The sequence below is a fragment of the Panthera uncia genome, assembly GCF_023721935.1.
Source record: "Panthera uncia isolate 11264 chromosome B3 unlocalized genomic scaffold, Puncia_PCG_1.0 HiC_scaffold_1, whole genome shotgun sequence".
NCBI lineage: Eukaryota > Metazoa > Chordata > Mammalia > Carnivora > Felidae > Panthera > Panthera uncia.
In genome coordinates this window covers 113740308-113758153 of record NW_026057582.1, presented here as the reverse complement: position 1 = coordinate 113758153, position 17846 = coordinate 113740308, and the positions used below count along the sequence as shown (strand labels likewise).

The following is a 17846-nucleotide window of genomic DNA, read 5'->3' as shown; positions in this document are numbered from 1 at the left end:
AAAATGGGCTCAAAAGTGACCCTGACCTTCTGGGTCGTCATGAGATTCAAGTGATACAATGCAGGAAAAGTCCCAGGACAGAGCTGGGCTCCTAGCAGGTGCTCCCTAGGTGATGGAGATGGCCCTTCACCATCCCTAATGACTTAAAGGGCCCCACTACCTGATTTGCTAGGAGGAGAGGGTACAGTTTAGGGCAGGTAGAGCATAAGGAACAAAGAGAGGATGTATATAGGCCTGAAAGATGGGAGTGAGGCTGCTTCCTGCCAGAAGAAATCCTGAAAGGATCCCTGGAGGAGGAGGCTTCAGGCAGATGATTCAGAGCTCCACCTCTCTCGCCCTAAGGCCACTTTGGGGCTTTCCAAGCACCACAGGGCTAAGGGAAAGCACCTTGCCCTAAAAGCCAATGCCAGCCCAAGCCTCCTCCCTGGATGACCTGCAGCCGAGCTCCTCACCTCTCTAGGCATCTGCAAACCGGGCCAGAGAGAACCAGACAACACTCACTAGAGGCATCCTCCTGTTCTGACCCTCATGCAAGTCCATCCCCTGCAGTACCCAAATCTTGCCACTGGGTAGCAGCAGGGAGTAAAGCCGGGGTCCAGCCTCCTTCCTGCTGCAGAGGCTGCAGCCGCTGCTGGCCAGTCCCACCCCAGCACCAGGAGTTCTTTGCACCCCTACACCCTCAGTTCCTCCAGGGAACCAGAGCTGGGTAACCACCCACATCCAGACATGTGATCCTCCCCCCCCCCCGGCCCCACAGAGCAGCCAGCATTCTCTACACTTTTTCAGATGAGGAAACTGAGGTCCAGAGAGGGGAGGACTTGTTCTAGGTCACACAGCAATCACGGCAGAGCCAAGTGTCCAAACCTCTCTCCCAGCCTCCAGCCTCCTGTGGAGGCTGCGTGAAGGGACAGAATTGGGCTGGAATCCTGGAATTCTCCCCCGTGGCCGTGCATTACTGGACAGGTTACCCACACTCTGTGACTCTCGGCTTATGTAAGTGCCTGGCACATGGCAAGTGCCCAGCTGCTTTGTTTCAGCTACATATTACACCCCACAAGAGCAGACATGTGTCTGTCTATCTTACCCTCCTCGGTGTCCCCAGAGCCCAGCATGGGGAGGGGGGATGTTCAGAGGAGAACTGATGCCTGGAGGCCCCCTTCTGCCTGGCACTGGGTCTAAGGGTCTCCCTCCCCGAGTGCCTTCCACTGTCCCAGGTCAATCTTTTCATTCTTCTCCACCCTCAGCAGCCCTGCCTGGTGCCCACATGCCCCGGGCCCTGGGGTAGCGGCTTCTGCTCACCCCAGCTCACCTTTTCTCCCCATCTCTCTCAGCCCCCTCTTTCTCTGTCCCTGCGTCTCCCTCGGTCCTGCTGAGCCCCTGCTCTGCTCTACCTGCTGTGTTTACAAGACAACGATGACAGGTTTTTATTTCTCTCTTTTGTCTCCCTTCCTCCCCTGAAGGGAGACGTGCTTCCCCTCTCCCAGGAAAAAATGAAGGTTCCAGAAGAGAAAAAGCAAACAAAGGACAGTGGGACCATGGGTACCTCCCAACCCCCACGCCCACATCTACCCATAGGCCACACACATCCACACCATCCTCCTCTTGTCAGGGCCTCTGAGAACTGCTCTGTTATTTGGGGGGTAATTGAAAATGTCGGTCTTTATTCTAGAGGATAAACAGGGCCAAGGGACTTGGAGAGCAAGAAGGAGAGTGAGAGAAGAGAAAGGGAAGCCAGAGGGAGACAGAAAGACTTAGGGAAGAGCCAGATGGGAGAGCGTGGACACAGAGGGAGAGAAGCCAGGAGGAACAGGACCGGGCAGACTCTCTGCCTCCAGTGAGCTTGGAGATGCGGCTTCTGACCCGCACCAGGACTCCAGGGGCACGTGCTCTCCAACAAGCTCCCCCATCCACACCCCAGCAAGGACCAGGAACAGGACTGCCAGGTGGCAGGAGCACCTATGCCAGTCCTCCTGTCCTTGGGTGGCCCCTGGAATGGGCATCTCTGAGTGCTCAAGGCAGGGAGAAGGGATCTGGCTTGTCTTCATGGACGAGAGCTCCCAACCAAATGCACCCCATCCAGAGGCAGGACCCCAGACTGGAGGGCTGACCCCCAGCTCACGCCCCAACCCCTTCCTGAGCGTGGAGACCCAATTTCCCCTCCCACAGCCCCACCCCCCACCCCGTCTGCACCTGTGCATGGTAGGGAGGGAGCACTCTCATCATTTACTTTACTTCTCCTGGGCAGTGAGAGGTACAACTGAGCCCGAGCAGATGTATGCATGCACGTGAGATAAAGAGGCGCCTGGAGAGGGGGTGTGCCTATGTAGTAAAAGGTGAGTGTCGGGTACGGTGTGGTGCCCGTGTCTGTCTCTCCCTGTGAGTGCAACATAAAGCCTGTGTTTGTGTCTGGTGTCAGGGCTGTACGTGCGAGGAGAAAGGTGTCGTGTCTGTGCACGCATAAGTGTGTGTGCACAAGTGAGCACATTCTATAAGGAGAATCTGTGCCTTCTCTGTGTGTAGGTGGGCAAGGGACATGTGTTTCTGCACAACCCCGACCTGTGTGCCTGTGGATGATGTGTCAATGTGTCTCCCAGGCAGGGCCCCTCTTCCTCCCCGCCTAGGGTCACCATCCTCCCAGCTCCTGGGAGCGAGAGTGACAACTAGCACTCAGGGTCTCTCCAGACACAACAGAATGACAGAGACCAGCAGCCCCAGCCGGTATTGAGGAGCAGGAGCATCATGTGATTGCAGTGTTATTACCACCACGCCCCGCGGGGATGCCCCCTGAAGGTCAGGCCTCTCCTGCCCCGGGAGAGAAGGGAGGAAACTCTGGAGAGCAGCGTGCCATTCACTGACCCTCACCCCCACCCCACTGTCTGCTCACGGTTAGAGAAAGCTGCTTCCATCCTCCCCCCAAGCCGCTCTCCGAACACCTGTTGGGCATGGCTGGGCCTTCACCATCTCTTGGTACCCCCAGGTGCAGCCAGAGCTTGGCATAGGGCAGGAGCTCAGCAAATGTTTATTGGACGAATAAATGAATGATCGTGTCTGTATGCATCACATGCCAGGCTCCAGGGCCCAAGTATCTAAGGGCACAGGTTAAGTCCTACAACCATTCAGACCAGGGGGGCACCTGTGTGGCTCAGTCAGTTAAGCATCAGACTTTGGCTCAGGTCACGATCTCGCAGTTCGTGAACACAAGCCTCTCTTTGGGTGAGCCCTGCTTCTGTCTCTCTCTGTCTCTCTCTGTCTCTCTCTCTCTCTCTCTCTCTGCCCCTGGTGGGATTCTCTCTCTCTTCCCCTTGCTCACTTACGCCCCCTCTCTCTCAAAAAAGAAAGAAAGAAAGAAAGAAAGAAAGAAAGAAAGAAAGAACAAAGAAAAAAGAAAGAATTCAGACAAGGATTTCTGCCAGGTCAAGTGTGCCCCCACCAAGTTGTTCAGAAGGGGTGGGGTCAGCACTCAGCCAGGCCTGGAAGGCCATGCCCACCAACCTCTTGCAGGTAACCTACCCAGTCAGCACCACAGAGGAGGCAAAGCCAAGAGATGGGGATTGCTTTATCAAAAGGTCGATCTCAAGCTAAATGACCCTGTCATTTTGTGGGCTGAGGCACAAAGGAAGTCCCATTCATCTTCCCCGGAGGCCGCATCCCCTTCTTCCCAAGGCCATCTCTCTCCCAAACATCTTCATCCCCCAAAGACTCATTCTGAGTCCTCTAGCCTCCTCTCCTTCCCTCGGGACCACAAACCAAGTGTTAATTCTAGCTTTAGGGCTAATATCCAGTCCCTACCCATATCTGGTGGCAGCTGGAGCCAGGCTGAGGGTCTGTCCTAGATTGAGCCCTGACTCTAGTCACAGACCGACCCAAACCTAGCCACACACTGAGCCCTGGGTCTGGTCACACACTGAACCCCAGACCCTAGTCATAGAGTGAGCCTAGACCTTTATTTAGAGACAGGCCATCAACTTGTCATATGGCCGCTACTTCCTTGGCTCTGGGCCTCAGCTTTCTTGTTTTTCCAGTGGAGGGCCTTGGAATTGGATAGGCACAAAATCAGAAAATCCCTATTCAAAGGTTGGCCTGTAGCTTCCCTGACCTGGTGACACAGGAGAGCATCAGCCACTGCTACCTGCCAGCCCCCACCCCCATCCAGTACTTTCAGCCCAAGCATCACTAATTTTTGCAGCCACTGTGATAAATGGCATTGTCGGCAAAATGACATCTTTCTAATCTGCTGCAAGACAGATGGGTCCCCAAGCTCCCTCGTTCTCTCTCGAGCCTGCCCGGACCAGCCTTGTTGAGGAGCAGGGAGGACAGGACAGACATAATACCCCAGGCCTGGGGGCTAGCGGGGTGGCGGGGAGGGAATTTCTGGGCCCTGCGTCAGGTATGATCCCGGTGGGGTTTCCTACAAGCCCCTTTAAAAAATACTCAGTGTTGTTGCTGTTGTTTGAATATCCCACAGACGTTCTCTGATCCTTTCTACCCAAAGTTAGTTCTTCAGTTCAATTTTCAATTTTAATTAAAACCTGAATATTGCTCACCCTCGAAAGGATGAGCCACCCGACACTGGTTCTGAGGGGCCCTCTCTTCCTGCCTCCCACCGTTCTTGGGGCAGCGGCTGTGGAAGAACATGCGTCTGCCTGAGCCATCAGGCCTGGGGGGTATTCTGCCTCCTCTCCTCCCTCCCTGGGCCCCTTTCCCCCCATAGTTCTGGCCTCCCACCCCATTGGCTCCAGGCTACAGAAAAGGGGTGAAATCCCCTTCTGCCTCCTGGCCAGGGATGCTGGGAGAGGGGCTGGTCCCAGAGGCAAGGGCAACTCCCGATGGGAGATCTGGATATGAAGAATTAAGGAAGGACAAATGCCAGCCCCAGAGACCCCAGCTTTCCCAGAGATGGAGACAGAGGCCAGAGAGCTGGCACCTATGTGCCCCAAAGCTGCAAAGCTGGAAGGGATGGGGCGGGGCAGGCAGGTGGGCAGGACTGGACTCACGAGTAGGGCAACACTGCCCCCTCCTGGCTCCTCCTCTGCCGGGCACTGCAGGGCTAAGCTGTTGAGTGTGGGGACGTACTAGCGGCTCCCCCAAGACCATATGCGGCATACAGACCCTTCTCCCAGAAGTCCACTTGGCCCCTTCGCCGCCTCCTAGGCTGACTGCAGCCTGCAGGCTCTGCCCGTTCTGTCCAACCTTCTCTCGCTGTCCAAAGAATTCTGCAGATGATGCACCTTATCTAGCCCCACCTTGCTGAGGACAAAGCCAGAGTGCCCTCCAATGGCCCACGATCTGGTCCTGTTACTGGCCAGCCTCCTGCAGCCCAGGCTCCTGCCCTCTGAGCCTGCCCCAGGCTCCTGCCCTGTACATTTTGGTCCCACATGCCTGTCTTTTCTCTCATCTTTACCGCCCCCGAGAATACCCTCCCTTCTACACACTGTGTCTGCTTGTCCTCCTATGTCTCCCCCCCCCCCGCCAGGAAAAATCCTTCTACCCCCATCCCCAGCCAGATGACCCCTCCGTCTTCTGCCCTGCTCCTCTCTTGGGTACTCACCACTGCCAGGGATCAGAGTCACACAGTTATGGAGCTGGAGGGAACCTGGACATCCTCCAGACATACGCTCCCCCCCTCACTGTCCAAAGGGCAACCTGAGGCCCAGAGGACAGGAGCTGCACAAGGCCACACCGCCATTAGTGGCAGAGTTAGGACTAGAACACGGTTCTCCAGAGTCGCTGCCCAGGGTTTCTTGGAGAACACGTGACTGCCTCCCTGGTGAGCCAGAACAGAACTTCTCCCACACAGGGACCCCTACAATGCCTCCCAGTATCCCAGCCCCTCACCCAGGGCAGGGCCCAAAGGAAGCAGCTGTGAGTGTTTGCAAAACAAAAAGCGAAGTAAGTGAAAATATTTATTTAATGCCTCTGTGAGCTAGACACAGCGGGCACCAACTCTGTTACTCAAAATCTCAGTAAATTGCTCAATTTGGTACAGAAAAATAACTTCTGTGGGGAGGGGTGGGTGAGTGCACCAGGAGGGGCCTTAGTCGTGAATGTCGATGACCAGCGGGCACAGGTGGGGTGAGTGCTTGACGCCCATGGTGAAAGCAGGTGTTCGGGGTTTGTGCACCGTGACCTTCTGGACATCGTGGGAGCCAGGGCCAGGCCGAGGTGTGTGGTCCATCGGGTAGGCAAATCGCTTGGCCATGCTATAGATGGGGCTGCGGTTCTGGTAGACAGAGGGCTCAGGCCGGGAGTGTGTGGCCGGCCCAGGGCCTCCAGCCACATTCTCCTTGTAGAACCAGTTCTTGTGCTCAGAGGCCAAGCTATAGCAAGGAGCAGCTCGGCTGACAGGGTTATTGGGCCCCAGCAAGAGTGGCAGCTGGTACTTGTTGGGGGCTGGGTTGGGGTCTGTCACCCGGTACGGCCACCGGTAGCCGAAAGCATACTGGGGAGCCCTGCGTTCCCCAGGTGGGTGGGTCTTCTCTAGGTCGTAATGGCAGGAGGCTGGGGTGGGGCTCAGGCCTGCAAGTGGATGAATGGAAGGGAAGGGTCTCAAGGCGGGAGCCAGGCTGCATCTCCTGGTGCCCAGCTGATGGGTAAGAGGTCTTGGTTAGCCTACTGTGACTTCACTATAACCACTTTATCAACATGCAGGGCCATCAACTCCCCTGCATAGGGCCATGGGCAGGGGGAGGGACTTAGGCCATCCTGACATCAGCACTGACACTGTTGTCATAATGTAAAAATCACAAATGTCATCAGAATGTCACCCTCGGAATGTCAGCATCCTGACATCCTCCCTGTGACAGCACCAAGAAAATATCCTGAGGGGCGCCTGGGTGGCGCAGTCGGTTAAGCGTCCGACTTCAGCCAGGTCACGATCTCGCGGTCCGTGAGTTCGAGCCCCGCGTCAGGCTCTGGGCTGATGGCTCGGAGCCTGGAGCCTGTTTCCGATTCTGTGTCTCCCTCTCTCTCTGCCCCTCCCCCGTTCATGCTCTGTCTCTCTCTGTCCCAAAAATAAATAAAAAACGTTGAAAAAAAATTAAAAAAAAAAAAAAAGTAAGAAAATATCCTGAAATCGCGACAGCCTGTGGGCTCATTAGCATGACAATATCCCTGATGCAACATGAGTCCCATGACATTTTTATCATATCATCACCTGGCGACATATGTGCATAACACTGGCCTCAAGACCTAAGTACTGCGACACAGACATGGCAACATCAGTGTCTTAATGTAACATTGCAGGGAGATGCCAGTATCCAAAGACACACCTGGCAGAGGCGAGTCATTACCGCTTGTCCCTGCTCAGGTCCTAAGGGTGAACCCCCATCCTCCAACCTCCCAACTCCCACATGCCTCCCCTGTCCCGTCTTACGCAGGTTAGAGATGCGCTCTCCCATAGGGACCTGCGTGCAGCTGGACATTCCAAACCGAGTTATTTTGGGATCGAAGAAATAGCAAGGCCCAGGGCTGCAAATGTCTGTGACCCCTGCAGGACAGCCACAGAGAGGCCAGGTCAGCCCCAGAGGCCGCTCTATGGTGAGCCTGGACTGCCTCCAGAGGAGATCCCCCTCCCCCAAACAGAAGTGAGGGCTCCCTTCCGATTCCCTGGGTGTTTTCCAACCCTTGATTTCCTCATCTACAAAATGGGGCTTTTAATGCATGACCTAACAGTCTCCAGAAGTCGCTCAAAGAAACAGATAAAATGACAGCTGCATGGCAGCTTGGGCAGCCCCCATCGGGGATTGGTGCCAAAGGGTAATAATAGACATAGTGGCTATTGTTAGTACTGAGAGGCCCAGCCCCGGACAGGGGGTTCCCCTGCTGAGGAGGATGTGTCATCCCAAGGAGGGACCCAGCAGGCCTCTAGATCTCAGACCCCCAGATACACACCTCAACACCCCTGCCCACCCTTCCTCTCGTTGGCCTCAACCAGCAAGCCCCAGCTCCTCTGTGGCTCTCTGCCCCGGCCCTTCCAGGCATTTCTAAGGCCCCCCGGGGAAGCCTTGGGAGCCACCGCTCTGTACCATTTTCCCCCACTCCCCAGCTATTCCTGCCCAGCTAAAGTGCCCTCTCCGAAGCTCAGACAGAGAGGAGAATGTACTCTGCCATCTGGACAGTGACAATATCCTTGCCTTCAAAGCTCCCTCAGGAGGTCCAGCTGGGAGCTGCCCACAGCGTTGCCTTTAGAGGGGTGGGTCACCTGGGCATCTCCCTGCTGGCTTGCTTCTGGACCCAGCAGGCCACCTGGGGGTCCTCTTCAAGGCAGGCCCGAGTTCCCAGGGCCCTGTGGCTACAGATGATGGCTCCCTACCTCTCACTGCGGCCCCAAACATCCAAGGATGATAACCCTAAGCCCGACGAGTAGGGATGACGGGCACGGCGAGCACTCACGCTTCTCCGAGTGCCGTGTGTGCAGACTGTAGGCTGGCTCCTGGAACATGGAGATGTCATGGTCTACATAACCCGTGCAGGATGGCCGGAGGTATTTGGCAGGGCCCGGACCTGCGAGGATGGACGGGGCAGCCCTCAGGCTTGGCCCACCCGCCCAGTCAGAGGCAGGGTGCCATGAGAACACTGGGGGCTTTCCTCCCACTGATGTCACACTGCCACAAATCCCACCATCGAGCTTCCCCATGGGGAAAGACAGTGTTTCCACATAAAATGCAACTGATCTCACACAGGCAATGCGCAATATGAAAGATAATAGTCACAATTAGTTGAGAACGTATTCTGCACCAGACACCTTGTGAACTATTTTATGTGGATCATCTCAGCTAAGCCTCTCAACAACTCCGTAAAATGGATACTATTGTGTTTCCCATCTTACAGATGAGAAAATTGGGGCTTATAAATATCCATTTGGAGGCACCTGGGTGTCTCAGCCAGTTAAGTGTCCAACTTGATTTTGGCTCAGGTCATGATCTCACGATTGTGAGATCGAGCCCCACATCAGGCTCCTTGATGGGCGTGAAACGTGCTTAAGATTCTCTCTCTCTCTCTCTCTCTCTCTCTCTCTCTCTTTCTCTCTCTCTCCCTCATCCCACCTCCCACATAGAGCAACAATCAGTCATTAACAATGTAATAAGAATTAGTTTGTCTGCTTTCAGTTGAGAGTAAGATTGGAGAGAAGTGAGGAAAGCTACAGGTGGGCTAAAAGCTCCATTGAATCCCTAGCTTTTTTCCAAAATTGGCCTCATTTCATACCCCATGCTCCCTCCCATCCATACCCCCCTGAAAATTCCCAGCAGCTAATACTGCCTCTGAGGTTCAGCTTGAAGATGCAGGTCTTTGGTAGGCTTGGAGGAGAGTCCTCTAGAACTTGGCAGGAGGCAGGGCTGGAAGGCTGGGGCACCTTCAGCAGCCCTGCAGAGAAAGAAATCAACCCAGGCTCAGGGCAGGGGACTTCTCTCACCTTTGATCATTGCCATGATCACAGGGGTCTGCTTTACCTCCTGCCGTGACGGCACCTGAACCTTCTCCTCTGGGTGCTGCCCATAGAACACAGAGTTCTTGGCCCCCTTGGCCACCTTCATGGCTAAGGCCAAGGAGGGGGCAACAGCAGCTACTGAGAGACCCAAGTAGTAGGCAAGGAGCTGGACCTGTGTAGAACCTGTTCCAAAGGCCCCTGCCCAAACCCCTGTGTCCACTCTCTCCCCCTCTCCAGAGGCTGCGTGGGGGTTGGGAAGGAAGTCGATCCTCTGGCTTGAGCAGCTGCGGCTGTCTGGGGTGCAGCCAGCCACAGGACCTAGCAGGCTGGAGCTTGGGATGACATCATTGCAGAACTTGGACTGTGAGACCCAGAGTGTTTATTTCCCCCTGTTGCCATGGCAGCTCAGCTTTAGAACCCTGAAAACTAGGCCCCACTGCCCCCTACTCCCAATCAGGCTAAATAGTCTGACGGTCCCCAGAACCCTGGGTCAGGTTAGAAGAAGAGAGAGGTGGAGTGACAGAGCCCGCTCTTCACTCCTGATGGATTGGGTGCCTTGAAGTTGGGGAAAGGAATGGAAAGTGTGGGTGGGTCCTGGGGGATAGGTTCCTGCAGCTCGGACAATCCCTGGGGTGGCCTTCTATCCCCTGCCCCTCCCTCTATCCCTCCCTCTATTCCCCCCCCCCCCCGCCACCCATTCTGGATATGCCCTCTTTTCTGTTTTTCCTTGGAAAAAGATCAAAGCAATTATTTCACACTAAGGTGTAACTGTCTGCTAGCTTCCCAGACTCTTATCCCAGGGCAGTGTCTTTAGAGATCCACATCTAGCTCAAGGAATGCTTACCTGCTGCTGGCATTTCAGGCAGTGAGTGGGGAGCAGATAAGGAGGACGGAGGGGTGGCACTGAGGCCTGAAAAGCCACTTCCTGTGCCTAGTAGAGAGTACCCCCCAGAGTAGGGGTAGTGTGAGAGGAAACACTGAGGGTAGCAAAGATACCCAAATGCTAAACGATGGACAGATGAGCCCCGGGGCTGAGGAAATGTTGGTGACAACTTCCCCCCTTAACATTCAGGTTTTAGGGCCCCGGGGCCTGTTTGTACCCACCAGCTCATAGCTGCTCAGACTGGGGATTTGATCTGAACCAGCTAAGAGGGGCTCCCATCTCTGGAAAAGATGACTGCTGGCTTTAGAGAGGGTGTCTGCCACAGCCCCAGGACGCAAATAAAGAAACTGAGGCCGCAAAAGGGGCAAGGACTTACCCAAAGTCTCCCATTATATCAGTAGCAGAGACGGAACCAGGGCACAAACCCAGGGCTCTCTTTGGCTCACAGCCTCTGATCTAATGGAAACCAAACCACACTCTGAGCTCATCCCAACCAGCAGACGCAATGAGGACTCAGGGCCAGGCATGTTGGCACTCCAGAAGCCCTTGTGGGACTGAACGGCTCAAAACAGAGGGCAGGGCCTCACCCAGTGGCAGCAGACCCTCCCTGTGTCCCTCACATGAAGCCAAGCCTCTGATTTCTGGACAGAGCGGGCCAGGCAGGGCTGGGATTGGCCTCAGGCCACAGGCAGTGCTGCCTCCTTACCCCCATCCTCGTCAGCCTTTCCTGGAGGAGGCTGCGGGCCTGCTGGGCCCAAGCCCTGCCAGTCCCCTCACGCTGAGGTGGGGCGGGGAGACCTCCACCTTCCTGGTCTGGGGAGGCAGGCGGGGTGGAGTCTCCAAGTATCTCAGACCCAGGGAGCCTTCCTACCACACCCCTGTCCTGCTCCTGTCTGTCACCCGTGTGCATGGCTCTCTTGGGGCGACTGAGCCACTAGACACCAGTCAATCACAAACCACCCACTCCTGCTCCAAATGTTCCCTTCTTTTCAGCCTTTAACAGAGCCCTAGCTCGCCCTTGGAGACAGCCCTTGGTCCTCGCTGAAGCTGCTGTCCTGTCTCTCACACCCCTGTCCCTCAGAGTCCGAGGTGGAGCGGATCTTTGTTCTCCTTGGCACTCACCCGGCAGTGTCCCCCTCCCTGTCAGAAGTACCACTCCTCGAGGGTTCCAGCATCCAGGGTGCCCCCCTCATCTCCTCGGGGCTGCCATCTGTCCTGACTTGTAAACCTGGTGGTGTTGGCTCATGACCTTCTTCCCCACCCACCCAACCCCTGCCATCACCCCGGGTGACAAGGCTTTCCGGGGAACCACCGATCCTTTGGCCTCTCAGTTCCCAGATTTCCTCCTCTCCAAACACCTCCCCTCCACTCCCTCGCAGCCCCCTCTCCCCAGCACACACCAGGCTTCCCACCACCATCCTGGTCACTGACCATCCACCTCCCTCTGGAAGGCGTGCCAGCCTACACTTCTGGCCTTTGTCACTCTGGCTGCACACATCGCCTTCCAGCAGTGAGACCCCACCGCTCACCGTGCTCCTTCTCCCTGGCCTTCTGTCCCCTCCTGCCTTCACTGCCCTCCTTGTCCAGCTGCCCCCCTGGGACACCCCAGCCCTGAGTCACCAGGTCTGCCTTGTCTGCCTGCACCAGGCAGCTAAAAGCTGTTGGGATTAGTATTGTGGCTTCCGAACCCTGGACTGGTCTCCACACTGCCCAGTGCCCATCACCACACCGGCCGGCTTGCTCTCTCCCTCTCCCCAGAGGTCGCTTCAAACACAGCTCATTCCCCTCTACCTGCCCAGCCCTCCTTCCGGCCCCCTGCTCCAACCTCCTTTTCAGCAGAGGAAATAGGCCATCAGACAGCACTCTTACCCAAACCTTCCCTACCCTGTTGTTGGGGCCACCGGCTCCTGCTGCCTACTGCTTCCATTCCCTCCTGGGGCTCAGGAGGGCTCATCAAGACCTTCTTCCATTCCTTCCACCAAATCAAAGATGTCTAACCCCTCACTGGGTCCCTTCCTATCACACATGCCCTTCCATCTGTTAGAAACCATCTTCCTGACCCCACACACCTCTCCTTCACTGCCTGTATCCCTCTCCCTTAGTCCAGACAAACTTCCCCGAAGAGGCATTTTCCCTGTTGTCTCTGTTGTCGTCTCCTTTCACTCTTCAGCTCTGCAGGCTGGCTTCAGGCCATCACTCCGCCTAAACTATGACCTGACAGGGAAAGCTGCAGCCAATGGACACTTCTCACCCTCGTCAGATTGGCTTCCAGGACCAAATGACCAACCACTCCCTCCCTACCCACAGCACCCCATGTCCCCACTGCCCCTTCCCAGCCTTCTTCCTGGCTCCTCCTTCTCAATCTGACCTTTCAATGTTGGCATATATCTATTAATTGCAAAGGGAAAAACAGTAACTTTACAGGGAGAATCCTGGCAAGCACCACCTCAACCATGTGATGTAAATTAACATCATCAACAGTGGGACAGATAAATGTCTTGCACCTCCTGGGGGAGGCACTGAGAAGGGCACAGCATCACTTCTGGGGTCTTCCCACTGCAGATGCAGGATCTGAATCCAATTATGAAGAAACTAGATAAACTCAAATCAAGATTCACTTTGCAAAAATGGCAATGTCATCAAAGACAAACACCGAAAAAAAACACTTTTCCAGATTAACAGAAACTCAAGAGGTTTCTCAATGAGGGGGCCCTCAATGAGGGGGCCCTGGCTGGTTCAGTCGGTTAAACATCTGACTCTTGGTTTCGGCTCAGGTCATGATCTCATGGTTCATGAGTTCGGATCCTGCATGGGGGCTTCACGATGGCAGTGCGGAGCCTGCTCGGAATTCTCTCTCTCTCTCTCTCTCTCTCTCTGCCCCTCCACCACTCGCTCTCAAAATAAATAAATAAACTTTAAAAAAAAAAAAAAGGAAAAGAGGACAACAAAATGCAATGCCACAGCCAGAATTCTCTTTTGCTATCAAGGATATTACTGGGGAAATTGGCAAAACTGGACAAAGGTCTGTGGCTAATTAAGAACATTGTACTAATGTTAATTTCCTGATTTTGATCATGGCTGTCTGGTTGTGAAAGAGAAGGCCCTTGTTCTTAGGAAATAGCCACTGAAGTATGCAAGGATAAAGGAGCATCATGTCTGCAACTTAACTCTCCAATAGCTCAGGAAAAAATACGTATATACCTAGAAAATTTAATACCTGGTGAAATATTAATGTTTGGTAAATCTTGTGAAGAGTATGTGGGAAACATCTGTAATGGTCTTGTTGCTTTTCTGCAAGTGTGAAATTATGTCCCAAAAAAGGTTAAGAGGAGAACTATTAGTGTCTCAGAGTTCAGTCCTGGGCCTTCCTGTCATTTTACCCCACCCACCTCTCGCCAGGGAAGCCCACCCTCTTGTTGCTTCAGTCCCACTGTCTGTCCTCCAACAATTCCCAAACAGACGTACCTCTGACCCAGGCCTTCTCGGGGGCTTTGACCCACACATCCTACAGCCTACACTGTATCACTGGGTTTCTCACAAGCACCTCAAAATCAACACACCCAGAGGCGCCTGGGTGGCTCAGTTGGTTAAGCATCCGACTCTTGATTTTGGCTCAGGTCATGATCCCATGGTTCTTGAGAACAATCTGACAGCACAGAACCTGCCTGGGAGTCTCTTGCTTTGCCTCTTCCCCACTCTCTCTCTCAAAATAAATAATATTTTTTAAAAGTAATATTTGTTGAATGAATGAGTGAATGGGTTGATCCATTGATTGATCAAGGAAACGTTCCTTCTTGTGGGAGCAGAGTCCCAGCACCATGCCCAGTCTGGCTCACTGGACTACTACTTATACTTGGATGGGTCTGTATCAGTTATCTGCTGCTGCATAATAAATTATCCTCAAAACCTAACAGCCTAAGATGGCAATAAACGTTTACTATTGCACATAGTTTCTGTGGGTCAGGAATTTAGAAGTGGCATAGCTGGATGGTTCTGGCTTCAGGCTCTTCAAAAGACAGCAATCAAGATGGCAGTAAGGGCTGCAGTCATCTGAAGGTTTGATTGGTGCTGGCAGACCCATTTCCAAGATGGCTCGCTCACATGAGTGGTGAACGGGTCCCGGCTGTTGGCCAAAGGCCAGAGTTCTTCTCCACATGGGCCTCCCACGGGCTCCTCAGGTCATGGTGGCTGGCACGCAGAGCAAGCAGTCAGAAGAGAGCGAGGCAGAAGCTGCCATGCCTTTTATGACCTCACCTTGGAAGTCACAGTCACTGCTGCAGTCCCTTAGTGGCCACGCAGGTCAGCCCTATTCAGTGTGGGAGGTGGCTAAACAAGGGTGCAAATGCCAGAAGGTGGGGGACTACAGAGGGCCATCTTGGAGGCTGGCTACCACAGGATTTCACTGTATAAGGAGAGCGAGCCAATGGGGTCAGTAGGGGCTGAACTTCAGTGTTCTCATGTAGGGCGGCATCCTCACTGAGCCCCACACAGGCTGAAGACAGCTCTGTCAGTGTGCTCTAGCTGTCTCTTGGCTGTCCATCTTGCCTTTCCTTCAAGGGACACCTGGGAGTCGCTCAGAGAGTAGGACCCTGGCATCAACGGTTGCCGTCATCATAACCACCAGGCACTGCCCTTCGTGGTTTATAAAGCGCCAGCATCTCTGCTGGAAAACATCGTGCAAGCACCATGGCAGTTCTACAACGTACAGATGAGAGAAGAGGTGCAGAGACGCGAAGTGACTCACCTGAGGCCACACAGAAAAGGCTTGGCAGAACTGGACCTCTGGCTCCTGACCCGACATTCTTTCCACTGCCCTGCCCAGCCGCCAGCTCAGACCCACGTCTCCTAACGCCCATCACAAGCTTCATTTCCATCCTGAGCAGGTATTTTACATCCCTCTTTTAGGAGCCCTGCCCTAACCCCCAAAGTTTCCTGCCCCGTGCTAGACTCGGAGCAAGTATGTTCACAAAGTTTCCATCCAGACAAGGATTCTTCCTTCCCCCCCTCCCAGACGTACTCTCTGCAGGCTGCCGATGTCTGCTGGTGGAGCACAGCAGGGGTTAATAGCATGAACCAACATTTAGAAATAGCATGACCCCAGGGGAGTCAGCTGTGGCCAGCTGCTCATAGCCACTGAAGCCACAGCTTTTGTGAACACGGTGTGGAAAATGAGTCCTGCCCCTTGGACCAGAGGCTCTGAGGGGATCCTGCACCACCCCTCACCCCTGTCTCCCCTGCAGGGTGTGGGTGTGGCTCAAAGCCTGCCCCCGATCAGAGCAAAGCCTTGCCACTAGCCTCCCATTCGCAGCTGGCTCCTGAAGACAGCAAACACAACTTCTGAGCTCCTGAATTGTGTAATTGTTGGGAATAGCTGCCCCCGCCCCTCCTGAGCCAGGCTGCCTGTGCTTACAGGAGCCCCATGGATGCCTCCAAGCCAGGAACAGAAGCAAGACCACTCCCAGCAGAGGCCCGGGTCAGAAGCCCAGGCCTGGGAGCCCCTGGCCATGAGACTGCAGGGCCACGGAACTGGGGCCAAAAGCTTGTGTCCCCTTGCACAGTAGTGGCCTGGGTTCTGTGTCCTTCATGGCAGAAGGCCAATTCCCTGAGGGCAGGACCTGGGCAGCTGGAGTACACCCCAGTGCACACGCCACTCCATCTGGGGCATAAGTACCCACCATTTACCAGCACGCTGGCTTCGGCCACAGGTTCTCTGGGTGGAGCCCATGTGGTCAGAGTGCAAAACACAGAGGCGCTCAGACTGCCAGGCGTTGGCCAGGGGCAGGACCAAGCCATAGCTGCTGCCAGAGCCGGCACTGAGTCCAAGAATAATTGAGGGTGAGAGTGACCAGGAGTACGTGTCCAGCGTCTTAGCTGAACTCTGCTGGTAGGGAAGTAGGTGATGCTGGGCTTTCTGTTGTCTTGTTCTCCCAGAGGCAGATCACTTGGAGAAACTGAGGCAGCACATGCCACAGGTCTCTGAAGCTTCAGGACACTTTGAATCCTCCTTCACCTGAGGTGTGGACATCCTTTTTCATTCTTCAAGAGTGTTCTGGGTTTTCCTCTCCCTTGCCCCAAGTGTTGTGCAGTACCTTGCTGAGAAGAAGTCAGTCTAGGGGAAAGGGAGGCATTGAGTAACACCTCCTGACCAGGCTAGGGATGCCCTGGGAGGCACCAGGAGAAGAGATCACTACTCCAGGGAGTTTGTGGAAAGGCAGAAAGGACTGGGAGGGCTTCCTGGAGGAAGTTGAGATATGGCCGGGAAGGCAGGGGCACTCAGAGACGGTCACCGAGGGCACCTGGCCAGCCCACGCCAGAGAACTTCGTGACATAGATGGGTCCTGGTCAGTTCTGCTCAGGACCTGGCCTTCAGGGTCCCAGGGAGGCCTGCTGAGGAGGCCAGGGAGGGGACAAATGAGAAGCAGGCACTGCCGGGTCCAACAACCTTTGCTCTTGAGACAGCAGGAGGTGGTCAGAGATCAGTTCCAAAGCAACATGGGGCCTCAACTTTCTGCCAGTCTGCTGGCATGATGTCGCTCAGCACCTATCCAGGGTTCCAGCCCTGGGCTACAGGCTAAACAAAGGCCAAGCTTTGTGTGCAGGAGCCCCAGTATCCTGTATCTCCACTAGAGCCTCAGTTTTCTCATCAGCGCAAAGGGAACACTATCCCCCAACACGCATACTTCCCAGGGTTGTCAAGAGATCAGGTGAATGTTTTGTAAACTGGGAAGCCCCAGCAGACAAGCAAGTGTGGGTTAGTACTGCTGTGCTCGTTGCCATTATTTTTCCAGGCCTGTGTTTCTCTCCCTAGCTAGCAACGAGGCAGGGGGAGGCTGCGACCTAATCCTGACTTGAACCTCAGCTGTGGGCGGGAACTCGTCTGGAGGCTCCACAGACATACTCCCGGTAGTGGTGGGTAAGTCTGCGTGGGTGGGATTCGGGGAGATGAGAGAAGATGGGAAGGGGGAAGGAAGGGAGGAGAGGGAGGGGGAGGGAAGGGGAGGGTAGATGGGGTGGGTAGAAATCTCCACCCAAGTTTTTTGATTCATAAAGAAGCAGCCCTCAAGGGGCTGACTTTTCATCAAAGGAGGCAACAGGTATGAAGCTGTGTACAAACTGTGAGGGGCAGAAGGACGTGAGGACTACAGAGAAGGAAGAGAAAGGACAAGTGTCTATGGAACGTCTGCTGCATGCCAGGCCCCGGGCTAGGCATATGAGGTACACCAGTGCACGGAATCCTCACTGACCCAATTGTACAAAGGAAAAAACCGAGTCACGGGAGAGGTGAAGCAACTTGTTCAAGGTTGGACAGCTAAGTAGGAGAGCTGGGATTCGAACTCAGGGCCTAGGTCCAACATCAGCATTTACAAACACCACACAGACACCACACCATCATACTACGCTGTGGTGGTTAAGAGCACTGGGCTTGGGGTCAAAGACCTGGTTCCACATCTTCGCAGCTGTGTAGACTTGCTCAAGCCCCTTAATGTCTCTCAACCTCAGTTTCTTCATCTGCAAAATGGGGCTCAATTTTGTTGC

General features: G+C 54.6%; 2 protein-coding genes across 6 annotated transcripts in view; one reads left to right on the top strand and one right to left on the bottom strand.

Moving 5' to 3' along the window:
• Nucleotides 1–5890: 5890 nt before the first annotated feature.
• On the bottom strand, nt 5891–9796 carry ODF3L1 (outer dense fiber of sperm tails 3 like 1). The gene is made up of 4 exons (XM_049613914.1): nt 9413–9796; nt 8392–8502; nt 7373–7486; nt 5891–6516 (listed from the first exon to the last, which is right to left on the bottom strand). Exons 1-4 carry the CDS (start codon nt 9531–9533, stop codon nt 6035–6037), a joined length of 828 nt encoding a protein of 275 aa, XP_049469871.1. The 5' UTR covers nt 9534–9796; the 3' UTR covers nt 5891–6034.
• A 4650-nt stretch (nt 9797–14446) lies between these two features.
• The window catches only part of CSPG4 (chondroitin sulfate proteoglycan 4), a 40199-nt gene continuing 36799 nt past the window's right edge, over nt 14447–17846 (top strand). For 3 of the 5 annotated variants that reach the window (XR_007453879.1, XR_007453878.1, XM_049613913.1), the window contains exons 1-3: nt 14447–15193; nt 16242–16325; nt 17119–17223. The gene's annotated coding sequence lies outside the window, so the exon portion shown is untranslated. Of the gene's footprint in view, nt 15194–16241; nt 16326–17118; nt 17224–17366; nt 17526–17846 lie in introns of all 5 variants that reach the window. The other 2 variants (XR_007453880.1, XR_007453882.1) reach the window with 2 other exon arrangements.

What these genes read in the sequence shown, in the direction of transcription:
- ODF3L1 (XM_049613914.1), bottom strand. Translation starts at nt 9,533, where the DNA reads ATGAAGGTGGCCAAGGGGGCCAAGAACTCTGTGTTCTATGGGCAGCAC. An exon ending in GATCATGGCAATGATCAAAG is followed by an intron (nt 8,503 to 9,412) that starts GTGAGAGAAGTC and finishes CCATCCTCGCAG; the next exon opens with GTCCGGGCCCTGCCAAATAC. An exon ending in AGAGCGCATCTCTAACCTGC is followed by an intron (nt 6,517 to 7,372) that starts GTAAGACGGGAC and finishes ATCCACTTGCAG; the next exon opens with GCCTGAGCCCCACCCCAGCC.